Source organism: Euleptes europaea, chromosome 3 (assembly GCF_029931775.1).
Source record: "Euleptes europaea isolate rEulEur1 chromosome 3, rEulEur1.hap1, whole genome shotgun sequence".
NCBI lineage: Eukaryota > Metazoa > Chordata > Lepidosauria > Squamata > Sphaerodactylidae > Euleptes > Euleptes europaea.
Window position 1 is genome coordinate 41,264,294 of NC_079314.1, and position 17,547 is coordinate 41,281,840.

The following is a 17,547-nucleotide window of genomic DNA, read 5'->3' on the forward strand; positions in this document are numbered from 1 at the left end:
GCTTAGTCTTAACTTATCCTGCTTTGTTGCTTCTGCAGCAAGACCAAGAAATACAGGTTTTGTTACAGTTACCATGGTCTTCTTGCCCAAATCCCTGGTACTTTGCCTGTCTTTTTAAATAAATACGCAAGAACCATAATGAATTCAAAATCCTCAATTACATTTCTTCTCTAGTGGACACAGACTCTGCAATTTTGGATGACCCATTATAATTTCCAGCAACAGCCTGTTTATGTCTTTTTCAGATATGTACAACCATTTGTCTGCATGGAAGCCACAATAAGATTGTGTGCCTCTTTAGAAATGGAAAGCGTGTACACAAAGCTACCCTTGTTATCTAGGAAAGTGGCTGAGCAATGTCAGCTCACAACCATAGAGCTTCCTCATAGTTGCCAATTCCGGCTTAGAAAATTTCTGGAGTTTGGGGGCCAGAGCCTGTGGAGGGAGCTCAGCGGGGATGTAATCCCCTACAGTCTGCCCTCTGAAGCTGCCATTTTTCTCCAGGGAAACTGATTTCTGTAGTCTGGAGATCAGTTGTAATTCTTGGAGCCCTTCAGGCCCCACTTGGAGAATGGCAACCCAATGGTGCAGTAACTGAGTGATGTTTGGGCCTTTTGTATGGTGCTCATGCTCAAAATGTTTCATTTTGAGGCTTTTTAGTGTGTATCAGTATCTGAAGAGGACTTAGTTTTGCTTTTTCGGCATGGTTTTCTGGGTAAAATGTACAGCTTGCAATAGCAAGGTTTTTTCATACATTCATTGTCCAAATTATGTGGTTGCATTTTGCTTATTTAATTTAATTGAAAAAATTTGCATCCTGCCCTTCCAGCATTCAAGGCTGCTAAATAAGATATAAATAACAGGTTAAAAATACACTAAAAATGGACAACACATCAAAACAAATCAAGTAGATAAAAATAATCATTACTGTGTGTGTGTTAAGTGCCGTCAAGTCGCTTCCGACTCATGGCGACCCTATGAATGAAAGTCCTCCAAAATGTCCTATCTTTGACAGCCTTGCTCAGATCTTGCAAATTGAAGGCTGTGGCTTCCTTTATTGAGTCAAATCATTACTGTAGTGTCAGACATTCCAATAAATATAACAAGAGCTCAGCTTAAAACAGTCAGCATCAAATGATCACTATTCCAATTATAAAAACTTGTTTAAAAGAGAAGGTTTTGCTACCAGAAACAGTATAGAACATGAAGTCAGAGGAAATCAGTAATAAAGAATGTTCAAGAGAACTGAGATTGTGTAGGCCTCCCCACACAGAGAGATGTTGATGGATCCTTCAGGTTTGTGGATCCTAGACTATGAAAGGATTTAAAGATTAATGCCAGCACCTTCAACTGGTAGATCCAGAAGTTTCCAAGTTGTCATCAAGGGCAGACCCACAAAGAGATTACTGACAAGACTACATCTGCCTAGGAGAGGTATATGCTGGTCTTTGACTGTAACAATAAAGATTGACTGATATCTAGGAGAGGTGAGAGTTTTGACACAAGATGAAGATCAAAGAATACACTTCTAGCCCTTTTTGCAGTGTTTTGTTAATGTGAATGTGTGCATTGGTGACATAAGCGGTAGAAAACCGCACATGCTCTAAATCTGGAATTAATTTTAGAAATTCTCTTGGTTCAGCCAGAATTCAGTAAGAGTAGAATACAGCGCTGAGCAATTTTCTGAACAATAAAGAAACAGAATCAGGGACATAAAAGTGACATGCTCAGACAGTAAGAAGGATGCAATTGATCATTTAAACTAGTCATATAATTTTATTAGATATTTACCTATTAATTATGGTAATAGCAGAAGTCCCTTGGCCTATTTTTGAAATGTGACTTTTAAATGTCACTATTTTTCTCCATCTTATGAATGCTCCAATAAGCAAGCCCAAAATAAAATGCAACATTCATTTCTAAACCAGTCATTATGCCTTTATTCCCATCCCCCCTAAGCAGTAGTTATTTTAAAATAGGGTGACAATTGATCCAGACGTGGTTAGTAAACTTAATATATTTGTTTTCCCAGTATGACTTTGTGAAATGTCATAAAGACTTTTGAAAATGAAATCCCCACAGAAACGTAGAGCTATGACTAAGTCAATGGCTGGTGGGGAGGATTTTGCTTATGTAGCTTGGTTTTATTACAGATTTGACTCTAAAGCTCCTGGGAGAAAACTTTCCAGGTTACAGTTTTTACTTTGTGCTTGAATAAGATTTATAGCTTTGAATTCTCAGCATTGTTCCAGGTCTCATAGCTTCCCCAGTGATATCAAGGGAATCCAATTTCCCCTAGCTGCATCCTGCCTACTTACAACAACATTTGCATCTTCAAATATCTTAAGAACTCCAGTCACATCTCTTCCTCGCTTCCTGTTTTGGATCCAGTTTACAGTAAACCCCAGTGTGCTCAGCTGTGGAGGGTTGTGCCTATGTGGAATACCAGATCAGCCACTGAAATTTGGATTTCATAGGATTATCAGCAGCATCACCACCGTTTGGCAAGAGGCTGGTTATCAGGGGCTGGAGTCCTTCGTTTGGGAGAGGACGTGCCTCTTGGTTGGAGAAGTCACAGAGTGCAGTGTGGTTTGTTGTTGCAATCTGCTTCGCCTCCATGGTGCCTGTCTGCTGGGAATGGAGGGTCTTCCTTACCCAAGCTTGCTAAAACCACCTACCTTAGCCTTGCAAGCTGGGTGTGGGAGCATGGAGCAAGACCCAGGGACTACAGTGGTGGAGATGCTGGAAACCATGCCAATGCAAATAAATATATAAATCTTCCTAATTATTCTTTTGGCTTCCCAACATCTTATGATTTGAAAAATAGATACTAGAACTCTCTTTAGTTGTAAACAAGTAGCTAAATTCTGTGCTGCAATGTACAAGATCCGTCAGACAAAGCAGGGGCTTGGCAATCTAACCTAAAACGGACAAGGTTATATTAATCTGAGGCTTTTAGCTAATAGTAATTTGTTTAAGTTATTTAAGAAGTATATTTCCCATTGTTTTTGATATTGTATCTTTTAATTCTATCTTGTAGTTGATACGAATTAATAAATCTGAATAATAAATCTGAATTACCGTAATAAATCTTTGCCATATTAATAAATCTGAATCTCTTTAGTTGTAGATTGGTTATTTCCAACCAAACTATCCACTGTGGCTGTTCCGTACTTCTGTGATGGTGCCCCACAAGTAGAGACTATGGTACAGGTTACTGCATTCAGCATTTAACAGAGAGAGTGCTACGGAAAGGAAATTCCCTTTTACTGTATCTGGAAATTGGCCTGCCTTCCCTCACTGTCCCTTGCCTACAGTCACCTTTGAGATGTGATACAAATTCTGACCTAAGTTCACCTACTGAGTTTGACTGTCTTGCGGCGACTTCAAGGGTTTCTCATTGTTAGACCTGGTCTATACACTCAGGAAAATGAAGTTGCAGAATCCTAAAGCAATGCAACTTCCAGACTGCATGCCGGGGTGCCATTTTCAAATGACTGCTCTTTGTAAAACTTTCACTATAAGTAAAAAAAAAAAAAAAAACACATCAAAAACATGTTCGGAGGTGGTTTGCATTTGCCTGCCTACGCATCTTGACCCTGGTATTCCTTGGAGGTTGCCCATCCAAATTCTGCCTACGCATCTTGACCCTGGTATTCCTTGGAGGTTGCCCATCCAAATTCTAACCAGGGCTGATCCTGTTTAGTTTCTGAGATCTGACAAGATCAGGCTGGCCTGGGGCTATCCAGGTCAGGGCTTTGATTGTATAGTAATATTAATTAAATAACACTCTGGCTGTTCCTTGGTCGCACTGGCATCTTTCTCCAAACTAGTTATGTGTATTCAGACCGTCTCTGAGAAAAAAGAATCCCATTTTTGGGAGCTTGTTTCTACAGATCCAATTAGTCTTCTTGATACAGCGTCAAAACTTTATGGAAAATATCTTTTGCAGAAACTAGAGAATTGGGTAAGTGACAACCAGATTTTATACCCCCACCAAGCAGATTTTAGGAGAGGCCAAGGAACATTAGATAATAGGTATGAATGGACCAACAAGGACACTGTATGTGGCCTTTGATGATCTAGCCAAGGCCTTCAACTCTATTGATTGAGACCAACTATAGGAGAAACTGGCTAAGAATAATATTGACAAAAGATTGCTGTTCCTCTTAAGAGAGTTACATTCAGATACGTACACAAAAATTAGAGTGGGCACTTCAGGCTCCCTAACAAATGAAATTCCAACAGGAAAGAGCGTAAAGCAGACCTGTGTTTTAGTGCCCCTTCTTTTTAATTTGTATATAAATGACATGGTGCTGAGGTTAACAGGCCCAGCATTTGTCCCCCACCATAGGTCAACAAAAACTTCCAGTCTTATTGTATGTGGATGATATGGCCTTAATCTCCCTCACTGGAGTTGGATTAAAAAGGCTTCTTAATAGCTTGGACGAGTACTGTAAAGAAGAAAAACTCACAATCAATTATGCAAAAGCTAAAGTAGTGGTTTTTAGGAAAAGACCAAAAAAGTTTCTTTGGAGTATACATGGAATTCCGATCGAGCAGTGTAAAATCTTTAAATACCTGGGCATAACCTTTAGTGAAACCTTGAATTGGAATGCCCATCTTTCAATTATTAAGTCCTCATCTTTAAAGATTATAGGAGCTATAATGAGGTTTTATTATACCAGGGGAGGATTCCTTATAGACCCGGCACTAAAACTCTTTATCAGCAAAGTCATCTCTCATTTACTGTATGGCGTCAAAGTTTGGGGGCAAATTCTATCTAACTTGGAAAATATCCAAAATATGTTTCTGCGGCGTATTCTGGCATTGCCAAAAGGAGCGCCAGCGGCCTTAATGAGGATAGAACTTGGCCTTCCTTCAATCAAAGCCCGAGCCCCGCTAGCAAGTTTAAAAATATTGAAAAAATATAAACTAAAAAACATTGATTAATTTAGTAAATATAGTTTCTAGCTATTGCTAAACAAGGATAAAGCTTGCTCTGAGTTCCCTAAAAACACCATTCTCCACTATACCATCCCAGGAATAAGTTCCTGGCCAATATATTAACTACTCTACACTCTTTATCTGATGCTGATAAATTAATTTTTTTGATATCAGGTGTGGATTCTTTTGTCTCCTGAAAAATAGCACTTTATGCTTTGGCAGCCAGGAAAATTAGGGCAAAGAGAGCCATTAAATTAATAGAACCTTTTTTTGACTAAAAGACGGTTAGAGTTGAATTTTATCTTTCTTGTTTTATATATATTGTTTTAATGAGAAACGGAATGCTGGGTGTAATTTGAGAATTTTATCATTTCCTGGATTTTATTTATAATTTTTAACTTTTAATCATGTTTTAGATTGTAAAGGCCTATGGCCGTGTACAATAAACCTATACCTACCTACCTAGTTATGTGTATTCACCCGACCCAGATTGTATTTTTAGACATAAGAGCTACCCCTGTACCATCAGACAGAAATAGGAGAAACAGCTTGTAAGAGTGCTTCTGCATGCCACTCAGTCTTTTATACCACATTTTGAGTTTGTCCCATATTGGTTTCAGGCATCTTTCGGAGACAGGTTTGATCATAATTTCAGACAGGTAAAGGATCCTTTAAAAAGAGAGAGAGAGAGAGAGAGAGAGAGAAAATACTCTGAATGGACTTCCTGTTTCCCAGTCTCTAGGCAGCTCAGAGCTGCAGGCAAAGCTGAGTTTCATTCTGAAGTAAGAGGCGGATGTATATTAGCATAGCAGCTATTTTTAACAAGCATACATCTAAGAGGACCAACATCCTGTAGCTTTATTTGAATTCAGGAGGCTCACTGGGAATAAGGACCTAATTAATTCCTATCTTGAATATCAAATTTAGCATTAGCTACAAAGCATTTGGTATACCAGTAATTATCCATCAATGGGATCTCTTTTCATGTTACCTATAAGGCCCATAATTGATCCCTTCCCAGTATCTGCTCAGCTATTTAACGAAAAGGTTTTTTTTGTACTGGTTCTCAGTATACTAGCTCACAATATGATATCTGCAGAGTTTTTAATTTCATTGGCTGGGATCCATAGAGCTACTTTAGACAGACCTGAGGGGCTTGGATACATCCTGTGGGAGTTTTCAAACTTCTTGCTAAATAGCACAATCCTCTGCCATATCATGAGCGGGTTTTGAAGTTGCTTCAGTTCCAAAGGGGGTTGCCATGCACCATGAGGAAATGCTGTCCAAGGAACACAAAGCTCCACAGGGGCACACACGGTCCATTGTATAGTTCTTTGTATACGTCCGTGTTTGGAGGGGGGGATCAAATAGAAATCAAACATGCAGGAATTACATTTTTTAAAAGTAGTTTACTATAACCCCTGAGGGATTGCTGCATGGACAACTAAAATAAAACTATTTAAACATTTCAGTCCCACTTTTGGACCTCCGTCCCTCTTGCATACCAGCAGGAATCATATGGAGGTGCTATAAATAATAGGGAATTCCTCTGTGATGGAGTTGTAATGTTTGAACAATAGGTTCTGCTGTGGAAAAAAAATAGGGAAAATGTTGCCAGCCATGTAGACAGCCCTCTTTTGGAGACTCTGGTTCATACAATCAACACATCAATGCTCTTCTTGTTGGGCAATGACCTGATATGGTGGGCCCACACATTTCCATTTGAAGACACAGGTTAACTGTTGATCTGGAGAAGTTAGGGTTGCCAGCTCCCTCTTCGCCACTGGCGGGAGGTTTTTGGGGTGGAGCCTGAGGAGGGTGAGGTTTGGGGAGGGGAGGGACTTCAATGCCATAGAGTCCAGTTGCCAAAGCAGCCATTTTCTTCAGGTGAACTGATCTCAATCGGCTGGAGATTAGTTGTAATAGCAGATCTCCAGCTACTACCTGGAGGTTGGCAACCCTAGGAGAAGTATATAAATTAAGCTGTACTCCACAAAAGCTACACAATGAATTAGTCTTTAATGCCGGCTTAAGATCAACATATCTGAGCTCTCAAAGTGTTAAATGCAGGCAAAGTCATTCTGTTCAACATATATATTTCTAAATATTAAATTAAATGATAGAAGCTTTGTAAGGTCAATGTCTTCAAACCTATAAGGGGCTCCGCTTACTTTTAACCGCAGTGTGCAGTGGTTCTCCTCCAAGGAAAGCTTGCTGCCTCAACCATAAACCATTTCTATACTATATAGCATTTAACATAACCCGCTTCAGCCAAAGTTCCAGCCTACCTCTTAGCTTGCCATCATCCTTCACCAAGATTAAACATGACCAACACTGCTCAATTTTTCAAGGACATTTAGGAAAGCTAGACAGGTAATAACACTCCAGTTCAGCTTGCTGAAGCTCTTCAGTTTGCTGGTGGGTTTGTTGCTCAGTCTAAGAAATCTGGTACCTGGCGAGAACAGGAAATTGATAATGCTGATAAAAGCATGCAAAATTCCACTAAAAACACACATGGCTTCTTTTCATTTTTTTCTTTGGTACAGTGGTAACGGGAGGAGAAAATTCCATGATGAGGTGGTAGATTGAATCTTTAAGCGCACCACCAAACATGCTGACTCTGTTTCGGGCAGGTCTTGTGGGCAGGGGGCTTTCCTCCAAATTCCCTTGCCTTTGGAAGCCAAATGAGTGGTTTCAAGCCTTCACAATAACAGTGGCACTTTCCTCTCGTGCAAGGAGTCTTCCCCTAGGACAGACCACTTTCTGTCTTTATCATATCACCTCATTCCCCCCCCCGATATTTCCATCTTTGCCTCTACCCTTCTTGAATCTACCCCTTAGTTTCTTTTATGTCTTTCTCCCCCTTACTCTTCTTGTTTTCTTCCCATTTCATCACCTCCTGCTTTCCCCCTTCCCCATCTTGCGTTTCCCCTGGATCCCATTTCATCCACTCCTGTTCTTTTTCAAGTGTGCGGAAACTTTCACACTAGTAATCCTTTTGACAGCTGTTGGGATAGGCATTCTTCTTACTAGTGTTTGCAGCCATTTCAGCCATGCAATCTTAGTGAGGAAATATAAATAGTTCCATGATATCAGAGTTGTATGTCTATGTGAAAGACCGGGTAAGGGGATAGAAGGAGATGGAAATCTCAAGATGGACATGAAGCTGCCTGATTATTCAGCGAACCACAATATCATTGAAGTTTGGTCTAAAGGTGCTGCAGCCCAGGGCCTATAAAAAAATAAAACCAAACCTGGGAGGGGATGCCTTAGGAAATTCGCACTACCTGGAGACCACATAACCAATATTGTCAACACCAGGGTTGCCAACTAGCTACAGGTGAAAGTCTAGTAGGATTTCCCCCCTTATGCCAAGGGAAAATGCCCCCCACACCATATTTTTGATTGAATTGGGACCTTTCCTTTTATCCTTTCCTTTTATCCCTTAGAAGCTCCTTGATCAATTGATCTTGAGCAGCATATATCTAGTGTTGGAGGGATATAAGGACTGAAACAAATCTTGCCACTGACAATGTAGCCTTGGGGTCCCTGTCGCTTAGTAAAAAAGGCATTATGTCAGTCACAGAGGCATTGGATTTGTATATTAAAAGGGGGGAAATATAGTGCGATCGAAGTTCCTCATAAAAGCGGCATTCCAAAAGGGCATGGGCTAATGTGTCAATAGAGCCAGAAGAGCAAGGGCAGATCCTGTCTGAGTATGGTATATTCAGAATTCTGCCCTGCATTACCATAGAAGGATTAGCATTCAATCTAGCCAAGCAAAAAGCTCTACAGAGACGAGGAGTTGTCAGATAATATGTATAGGCAGGCAGACCACGTGGAGGGGGTATTCCGAAGAACTGGGATGAACAGACGCGACGAGCACGAAAAGTAGTGCTGTTATAATCGAGCTCCTTAATGCGCTTTTTAATTTTGGCAAAAGCTTCAGTTTTCCCAAGATCTGATATCATATCCTGCGAGAAGCCCAGCAACGCCAGTTTCTCATCTAAGATTTTTTGCCATGAGGATTTGAAAGGGTCATGCTTCAGAGAAGCTAGGAACCCCTCAGTGCTAAAGCACAGTTTAAGGTGGAGTTTAAAGGCGGCCAACCACGCCCTAGCTTCAAGTGACATTTGGCCAAACTCGGAACGAAGAGTAACGCCAGCAACACATTGAGGGGCATTTAGGAGTTTTCGTAAGAACTGAAGTAGTGGACGATCTATAGATTCATTGATGACTGTAATCCAGATGGCAACACCAAAGAGGATAATTGGGGTAATTTTCAGGTTAAAAACCTGAATAGCCCCTGGAATATATTTGCCACCTTTGGTGTGAAAAAAATTGACAATAGCACCAACCCCAGGTTTAATTTTGTTGGACACTGCTTTTTGATGGGCATTCCAATTTAGGTTATGGGAAAACAGAATGCCAAGGTAAACAAACTCCTTGACTTGGTCAACCTCAAAGCCATCTAATACCCAGCGAAAAAGAGGCATTTTTCTCCTCTTAGTGAAGATCATGATCTTAGATTTATGATGGTTTATTTTAAGACCTTCCCTAGAGCAGTACTCAGAAAAAGTTTGCAAAGATCTTTTCAAACCAATTCTTGTGCGGGACAGGAGAACTGCATCGACAGCATAGAGTAGAATCGGGGTGGAATGGCTTGCAAGCTTTGGGGGGTGGCAAAACTCTGAGAAATTGGTTGCCATATCATTCAGGTATAGATTAAACAAGAGAGGAGCAAGGAGGCAACCTTGTCTAACTCCCTTGGCCAGTTCAAAAGGCTCGGTTAGTTCTCCTTGGTTGCCACAGCGAACCTGAGCTGTGAGGTCAGTATGAAATTGCTGGATAAGCCATAGTAACCTCCTATCCATAGTAGAATGTGATAGTTTCAACCATAGCCTCTCCCTCGGGATGGTATCAAAAGCTCCCTTAAGATCCATAAAACCCGCATAAAGGGTGCCATTTCGGGGGGAGGAATATTTCTCGGCTAGATGGGAGAGTGAATTGGGACCTTTTGCACTAGGTGGACATGGTACATCTGCTATCCTGCACCCTCTGGGTGTGCTTTGTCTTTGCCCACTGAATGGGCTCTTCTTTCAGACTCTTCTGAATGGGCTTTTCTTTTAGCCAGGATAGTGTCTAATTCACCCACCTAGTGCTTTTTATTGTGTTCCATCTAGGTTTACTCATAGCCAGATAATTTACAATCAAATCTGAATTTGCAAGTCTGGATTTACAAGGCCAGATCTTCAGGAGTGACATGGAGACGAGAAACTCCATATCCAATCCTCAATTTCTTGAGCTGTCTGTCCAGTGTTTACATTTATTTTTCAGAAATTAATTTTTAAAAGAAGCCATTGTTTTTACAAGCAAGCATTTGGATTCGATTACATAGCATTTTATAGCTAGCATACAGCTGGCATTTTACAGCATTAATGCAAATTATTCCATTTAAATATATAGTCAAGCCTGCATTGTTATTTCTATATTAGACCAAAATGAGGAAGAACAAACTGAGCTAGAAAAAAAATATTCCTCACATTAAGATGATATTCTTTTTACAGGGGAATATGCAAATTCAAATTGCTGTACAAAAATGCAAACGTAATGCTGCTCAATAATGTATGACATTTAAAAACAAATTAATGCAAGCATTTGTGTATTATATTTAGATAACACAATCAAAACCTCTTCACATTTAATAAAGCCAAGAGCAAAGATTTATGGGTGTACCTGAATTTGTTTTGGCTTGGCATCCAGCTATTATTCAGGGTATAATTACCCAATCATTTAAATGCAATGATTTTCAAAGCCTTTAGACCAATTAAATATATACATAACACACTTGCTTGGCATTTCATTTGCACATCGCTTGCTTTTCAGCCACACCTACTGAAAAGGAGAACGCAGAGAAATGAAGAATGAAGACAGCATATTTATGACATCTGTCACATGTTATAAACATGATATAACATCTTTGTTCAAAAAAGATAATAGACCAGACAGTCTAAAATTTGGGAAAATTCAAACATTGCACTGCTTTCTCTGACTATAGCCATGACTGACCATAATGTGAGTTGGGGTGGGGGGCAAATTTACTCACATTTTCTATCCCACCTTTCCTCCAAACAGTTTGTGGCTTTATCCTCCCTTAGAGTTCCTTTACTCCCATTGTCATCCAATGGTCCAACCGCTTCCCTAGCTATCTTTAGCAAGTTCAAGAGTTTCCTCAGTCATCTATCAAGGCTTTTGATTTCATTTGTCTTTGCACATTTTCCCTTGATATAATCTCTGGTTTCAACTCCTAGTTCTTCTGGTTCACCTTCACTTGAACTTAGTAATGCAAATCTGTTGTTTACATGGTCTTTAAACTCTTCAGGAATGTTGCTTAGATTGTATTTTGGCACTATGAATGTTCTGGTATTTTTCTTCAGCTTCATTCTAATTTTCGATATTAACAATTCATGGTCTGTTCCACAATCCTAGTCTTGTTTTAGCAGAGAGAACAGAGCTTCTCCATCTATTTGCTTTCTATATTGGCCATCCAGTGATGTCCATGTATACAATCGTCTATTTGGTTGCCTGCATCATGTGTTTGCAGTGAACAGCATTACATCTAGTATAATGAAGTTACTGGTAAGCAATAATTAAGATCCCCCCCAATTAGATTACAACATGGTTATATGATTACAACACTGACAGCAAATGAAGGTAATTTAGAACAAGGGCAGTAATTTAAATTAATAGAGAAACCCTTTTTGTAAAAGGAAGTGCTGAAAAGTCACCCAGATGAGAGGTGTTTTCTATACTGTCTAAGATATTTGAGAAACACAATGAGTACTTTTAATTTAGTTCTAAAATCCCCTTAAGACTATGTTGCAGGCGGATTTGTTAAGCACAAACATTAACAAGCAAGAAGCATTACAGCCTTCCATCCAGTTTTTCCAGGGCTTTAACCTGTGCAAAGGTTCTGCATGACGTGTTGCAGAGCAGGAGGAGAGATATCGCTGCCCTTGATTGAGCATCCTGCTTCACCTATAAGATATTTCTAACAATTGCTAATGAAACAGGCTGCTTCAGTCATGCATTCATTCTCATCGCTTATCACTCCGTTGCACATGAGAACAGACTCCACTGAAAAGCTTTGTGTTTGAGCTGCAGTTTGTTAACAAAAACATCACCACCACTTGATGCTTCAATCATGAAGCGAATGACGAGCGTACGTGTTGAAAGCAGCCCTAAAGCTTGAAAAAAGTGTTTTGAAAGCAAACTCTTCTGGCAGGACAAGAAAAGTTTATATCCTTGCATTGCGTCTTGCCTGTTACAATGCTACCCAATTCCTCACCACGGTTAAAGATGAGAAGAGGTTTTTGTTTTTTTGTTTTTACTTTTTATTGATAACTGTGCGTGGGGAGGGAGTTCTAAGCTGATAGAGAAAAATGTTGAGCAGGAGCAATCCTGTACATGGGAGAGGGGGAGCCAGCAAGCTGTTATGCTCCCTGAGTAAACTTTCACTCATGGGCTTAGGGTTGCCAACCACCAGGTACTAGCTGGAGATCTACTGCTATTACAACTGATCTCCAGCTGATAGAGATCAGTTCCCCTGGAGAAAATGGCTGCTTTGGCAATTGGACTCTATGGCATTGAAGTCCCTTCGCTCCCTAAACCCCGCCCTCCTTAAGCTCCACCCCAAAAACCTCCCACCGGTTGCACAGAGGGACCTGGCAACCCTACATGGGCTGGTGGGTTTAGGATGGCCTGCTCCTGTTCCTTTCCCCTGGAAAGTAACATCTTCCAAAGTAACATCTTCCCCCATGGCTGTTTTCTTGAGTCTATGGCACATTTCTGCTATGTGCAAACCTTACCTGGGAGTAATCCCCACAGAACAGAATGGGACTTACATCAGAGTAAACATGCATAAGATTGCATTTTTAGTTGCAAAGGGTCAACGTGCCAAAAGCAATAATCCTTTACAAGACTGCCTCGTCCGCTCTCTACACCTAGTTTTTTAATGAAATGGCACTGAAATTTACTGTAGGTGAAACCCTAATATATGTTGCACAGTAAAAATAGAAGCCCTTAGTTTTTTAAAAGCAATAATGTGTCACTGGTGAAACATTCAATGACTTAAAAACCTGTACTAATTATCTTCCCACACTTTCAGGCAAACATTTCACTATTCATTTTCTTTTATAGGTTTTGTAATAAAACTTTAATTTTGCTTTCCCCTTACCTCAAGAACCTACTAAACAAAATGTTGTAAACTAAGCCAAATACAACCAGTTGAGTGCCTGTAATAAAAGGCTGTATTTCGATTTATTAGGCAAACATAAGAGGAGAGGTTTTGCTGGAAAAGATTTAACATACGATGAATTGTATAATAAAACCAATATAGCCAACTAGCAGGTAATACCTTCTAAATTGTATATCCTGTCAGGTACTTCCTGTATGGATAATATTGCTCATAAATGTGTTTATATCATATTATTTTTTTCAATAATGCACATTTTAACAACCTTTTCCCCCACAAAGTTATTTTTCAAATATGAAGTTTTGATTCACCAAATATCAAACTCTGATCTAGATCAGTCCCATTTTTACTTTCCTCTCTTGTTCCACATACAATCAAAGCATGTAAACTTCTGCCAGTTCTGAATTAATAGATCTTTCCTATCTTGGGAACTGAGGACTGGTCTATATGTCGGGTTGCCAGGTCCCTCTTCACCACCGGCGGGAGGTTTTTGGGGCGGAGCCTGAGGAGGGCGAGGTTTGGGGAGGGGAGGGACTCCAATGCCATAGAGTTCAATTGCCAAAGCGGCCATTTTTCTCCAGGTGATCTGATCTCCATCGGCTGGAGATCAGTTGAATTAGCAGGAGATCTCCTGCTACTACCTGGCAGTTGGCAACCCTATCTACATGAGAAGCAGAATGTGGTGGTAAAGCTCTAAGGGAATAATAGAATGGATTGTTCCATTTTGGACTGCAATCGGAGAAACACATTTTAAATAATATCCTACACAGAAAACACCTATAACTTCATTTAGGATTGCGCCATTAGACACATCTCTCAGAGGAAGGTCCTGTTTTGTGAGGCCCCCCACTTTCCTGAGTAATACCACTTTTCAGGTCCATTTTCTAGGGGCAGATTTTTGCTGGAGACTTGTGTGTTTTTCCAACATCTCTGTTTAAATATACAGGAAGAAAGGAAATGCACACCATCTAGTAGCATTCTAATTTTATAGTAGCACTTTTTCAACACCATCATATCTCATATGAGATATAATACTATGCTTTTTTGTCCTCTGTTACCTCCCCCATATAATTATATGCAGAGTCTTTCCCTGATAATTAGGAAAAGCAGTGGGTACATGTCAATTTGAAAGAGCCCGCCATTTCACTGTAGTGTTACAGCCACATAATATGATAGTACAATTAAAAGCATGTACTAAGTAGCTAACAATGCCTTTCCATTCTCCTTTTATTGGACTGCTGCATTCTTAGTGCTTACAGAAGACCTTCCTTTTCCTTGAACAGGTCATCTCCGAAGAGGCTGGAAACAGCACGGCCATTGAAAAACTACAGTCAGAGCACATGGACAGACAACAGCACATCAAGGCCTTGGAAAAAAGGCTAGAGGTCAGTGCCTGCTAGTTTGCTGGTAATTGCACTCCTGAGTCACTATAAAAGGAAATTTGTGGAGGCAGGTGGACCTTTCCATTTAATTTCCCACTCTGATTTCTTCCTCCTTTGTGTTAAATTGTCTGCTCCATTAAGACAGTCATGTTTTCCATTAGCAGCGCCTGAATTCAGGGCTCTTGGAGAAATCCTCTTGTTATCTCGTTTGTGTGTGCAGTTTGCAGAATACCCTTTGTGTAAGTAGGAATGGATGAAGCTGAGGGTTCATTTGGTGAGGATAATAAACACAGCATTAAGAGGGATGAAACAAGTATATACAACTGCCTTCAAATACTACATGGATAGAAAATTAGAAAAGAAAGTCTGGAGAGAGAGTAATTTTCCCCCAGAGTTGAAGATGCTTTTGGCAGAGGCTGACCACTACCACCTTCAGGCCTCAAATACTGTCTTTCTCCAGCGTGATGTTTCACAATGGGCCAAATGGTTTACTCTATGGTCTTTAACTAGAATTACCAACTTCAAGATATGGCCCAGAGCAATGTTTCCCCACTTGTGGGTTGGAACCCAAAAGTGGGTTGCAAAGTCTCTGAAAGTGGGTCACAGGCCAGCCCTCCCTACTGGCCACTTTCGCCTTTTACAACATTCTTTCTTTCCTTGTCCTCCTTTTCAGCTTCCTACATTCTTGCCTTCTACCTCCCTTTTCAACAATAAGGGGAACAGCGAGAATCTGTCTGGCAACTAATAACTTTACAGTAGTAACTGGAAGAAGTGGGAGGGAAGAAGTTGAAGAGTTGGCAGTAGCTATTAAGTGCATGGGAAAGCAAGAGGAGGAGGGAAAGAGGTGTGAACCACAAGTTGGGAAACAGGAGCCAAGGGTACCAAAAAACTTTGGGTCAGCCCTGGATGGGTCACCATACCAAGTAAATTTGGACTTGTGGATCACCATACCGAAAAGTCTAGGAACCACTGGTCTAGAATTCTCCTAGAATTACAGCTGAACTGCAGATTGCAGATCCGTTCCTTTGGAGTAAATGGCAACTCTGAAGGGTGGGTTTTATGGTATAACATAGAGTCTAGAAGAAACAGAAGTCCTAGAGTGGCATTACACCGCTGCTGAGCTTTCTCCCTTTCCCAGACTCTGCCCTCCCTAGGCTCTGCCCCTAAATCTCCAGGAATTTCCTAAACCAGAATTGGCAATTGTAGTCAGGACTCACAAGAGGGTCACACCCCATTCTAAGGTGGTTATACTAACTGGAATTTGTTTTAACCAAATAAGAGAAGCAGCAGCAGAAGAAGAAATCACACACAGACAAAGGCTGAGAGATACCAAAGAGGGCAGAACACCTGTACCTTCAATATTTATTTTTTATATGTTTAAAACATTTATTAGCTGCCTTTCTACCTTATAGGAACTCACGGCAGCTTACAACGTAAATAATAACAAAACACAATAAAATATATAAAAACCACTAGTTTAAATTAATAGTTTAAAACTGCCAGTAGGCAGAAGAACTAATCAAATGCTGTCATGAATAAAACTGTCTTCCACAGCCTCATAAAGATTGAGAGGGAGGGGGGCAGGCATACCTCCCTGGGGAAATTTGTTCCATAATGATGGGGCTGCCACTGAAAAGGCCCTTTCTCAGGTACCCATCAGATCAGCTTCTCTGGTTGATGGGACAGTCAAGAGGGCCTCTTCCAGTGATCATAGTACTCAGGCAGGAATGTATGGGAGATGGTCCTTCAGATACCCCAGTCCCAAGCCATGAAGGGCTTTAAAGGTCAAAACCAAGACTTTGATTTGGACTCAGGAGCAGATCAGAAGCCAGGGCACTTGCTGCAATATTGGGGTAATATGATCCCAGTAACTTGCCCTGGCCAGTGGTTTAGCTGCAGCATTCTGCACTAGCTGCAGTCCCTGAACATTCTTCAAGGGTTGTCCTAAGTACAGCGCATTGCAATAGTCCAGTCTAGATGTTACTAAGGCATCGATCATTGTGGCTAGATCTGACTGAGCCATGAATGGGCACAGCTGGTACACCAGCCAAAGCTGGGTAAAAGCACTCCAAGCCACCACAGCCACCTGATTTTCTAAGGTGACCACTGTGTCGAGTGGCACTCCCAAGCTGGGAACCTGGCTTTTCAAGAGGAGTGTAACCCCATCCAAACAGGGGAGATCTCAAGTCCCTGGTCTGCCTTTTTGCTAACCCAGAGAACCTGTCTTGTCAGGATTCAATTTCAGCTTGATCACCCTCATTCATGCCAATTACTGACTTCAAGCACCAGTTTAGAACATTTGCATATTGGTGACAGTAGAGTCCAAACCTCCTGATGACCTCTCCCAGTGGCTTCATATAGATACTAAATAGCATTGGGGATAAGATCTAGCCCTGTGGAACCCCATAGTAGGGCTGTTGAATTTTAAAAAATTCGGTATAGTTTGGATTCGGCCGAATTCGGCCCGTTTAGATTCGGGATGTGCCGAAGTCCGAACTCCCCCACTTCGGATCCGTTCAATTCGGCGGGAATTCAAAGTTCGGAAAAAAAATTCGGCCGAATAAAGCCATTAAAAACACAATCGCGCCTTTCCGCGGCTCTGGGGGGGCATTTTTGGGGTTAGAGGTCCCAAACTTTCAGCAGAGCTTCAAAGGACGTTTATTGAAAGACTCCCCAAGTTTTGTAAAGATTGGGTCAGGGGGGGCTGAGATATGGGCCCTGAAAGGGGTCCCCCCACCCTTAATGTGCATCTCTCAGCAGAGCTTGCCGCCCACGCACAAAGCTCCCAGTCCCGACAACAGTTTGCAAAGCAACTCAACCTTGTAAAACAACACCTTTGCAACAGGGAAAAACCAGAAGACACACAACTGAAACCTCCCCCCTCAAACCAGGGAGCGAGAGACTCGAGGGGGAACACACACCCCAGGCAGAACCGACGACAGCCCCCTTTGGCTTCCCCCCCAC

General features: G+C 41.0%; 1 protein-coding gene across 1 annotated transcript in view; it reads left to right on the forward strand.

Annotated features, from left to right (window-relative positions):
- Positions 1–3,835: 3,835 nt before the first annotated feature.
- The window catches only part of LMNTD1 (lamin tail domain containing 1), an 87,002-nt gene continuing 73,290 nt past the window's right edge, over positions 3,836–17,547 (forward strand). Inside the window, exons 1-3 of the mRNA XM_056846467.1 lie at positions 3,836–3,967; positions 5,568–5,606; positions 14,485–14,586. Of these exons, the coding sequence (XP_056702445.1) occupies positions 3,836–3,967; positions 5,568–5,606; positions 14,485–14,586 (273 nt within the window). The remainder of the gene's footprint in view (positions 3,968–5,567; positions 5,607–14,484; positions 14,587–17,547) is intronic.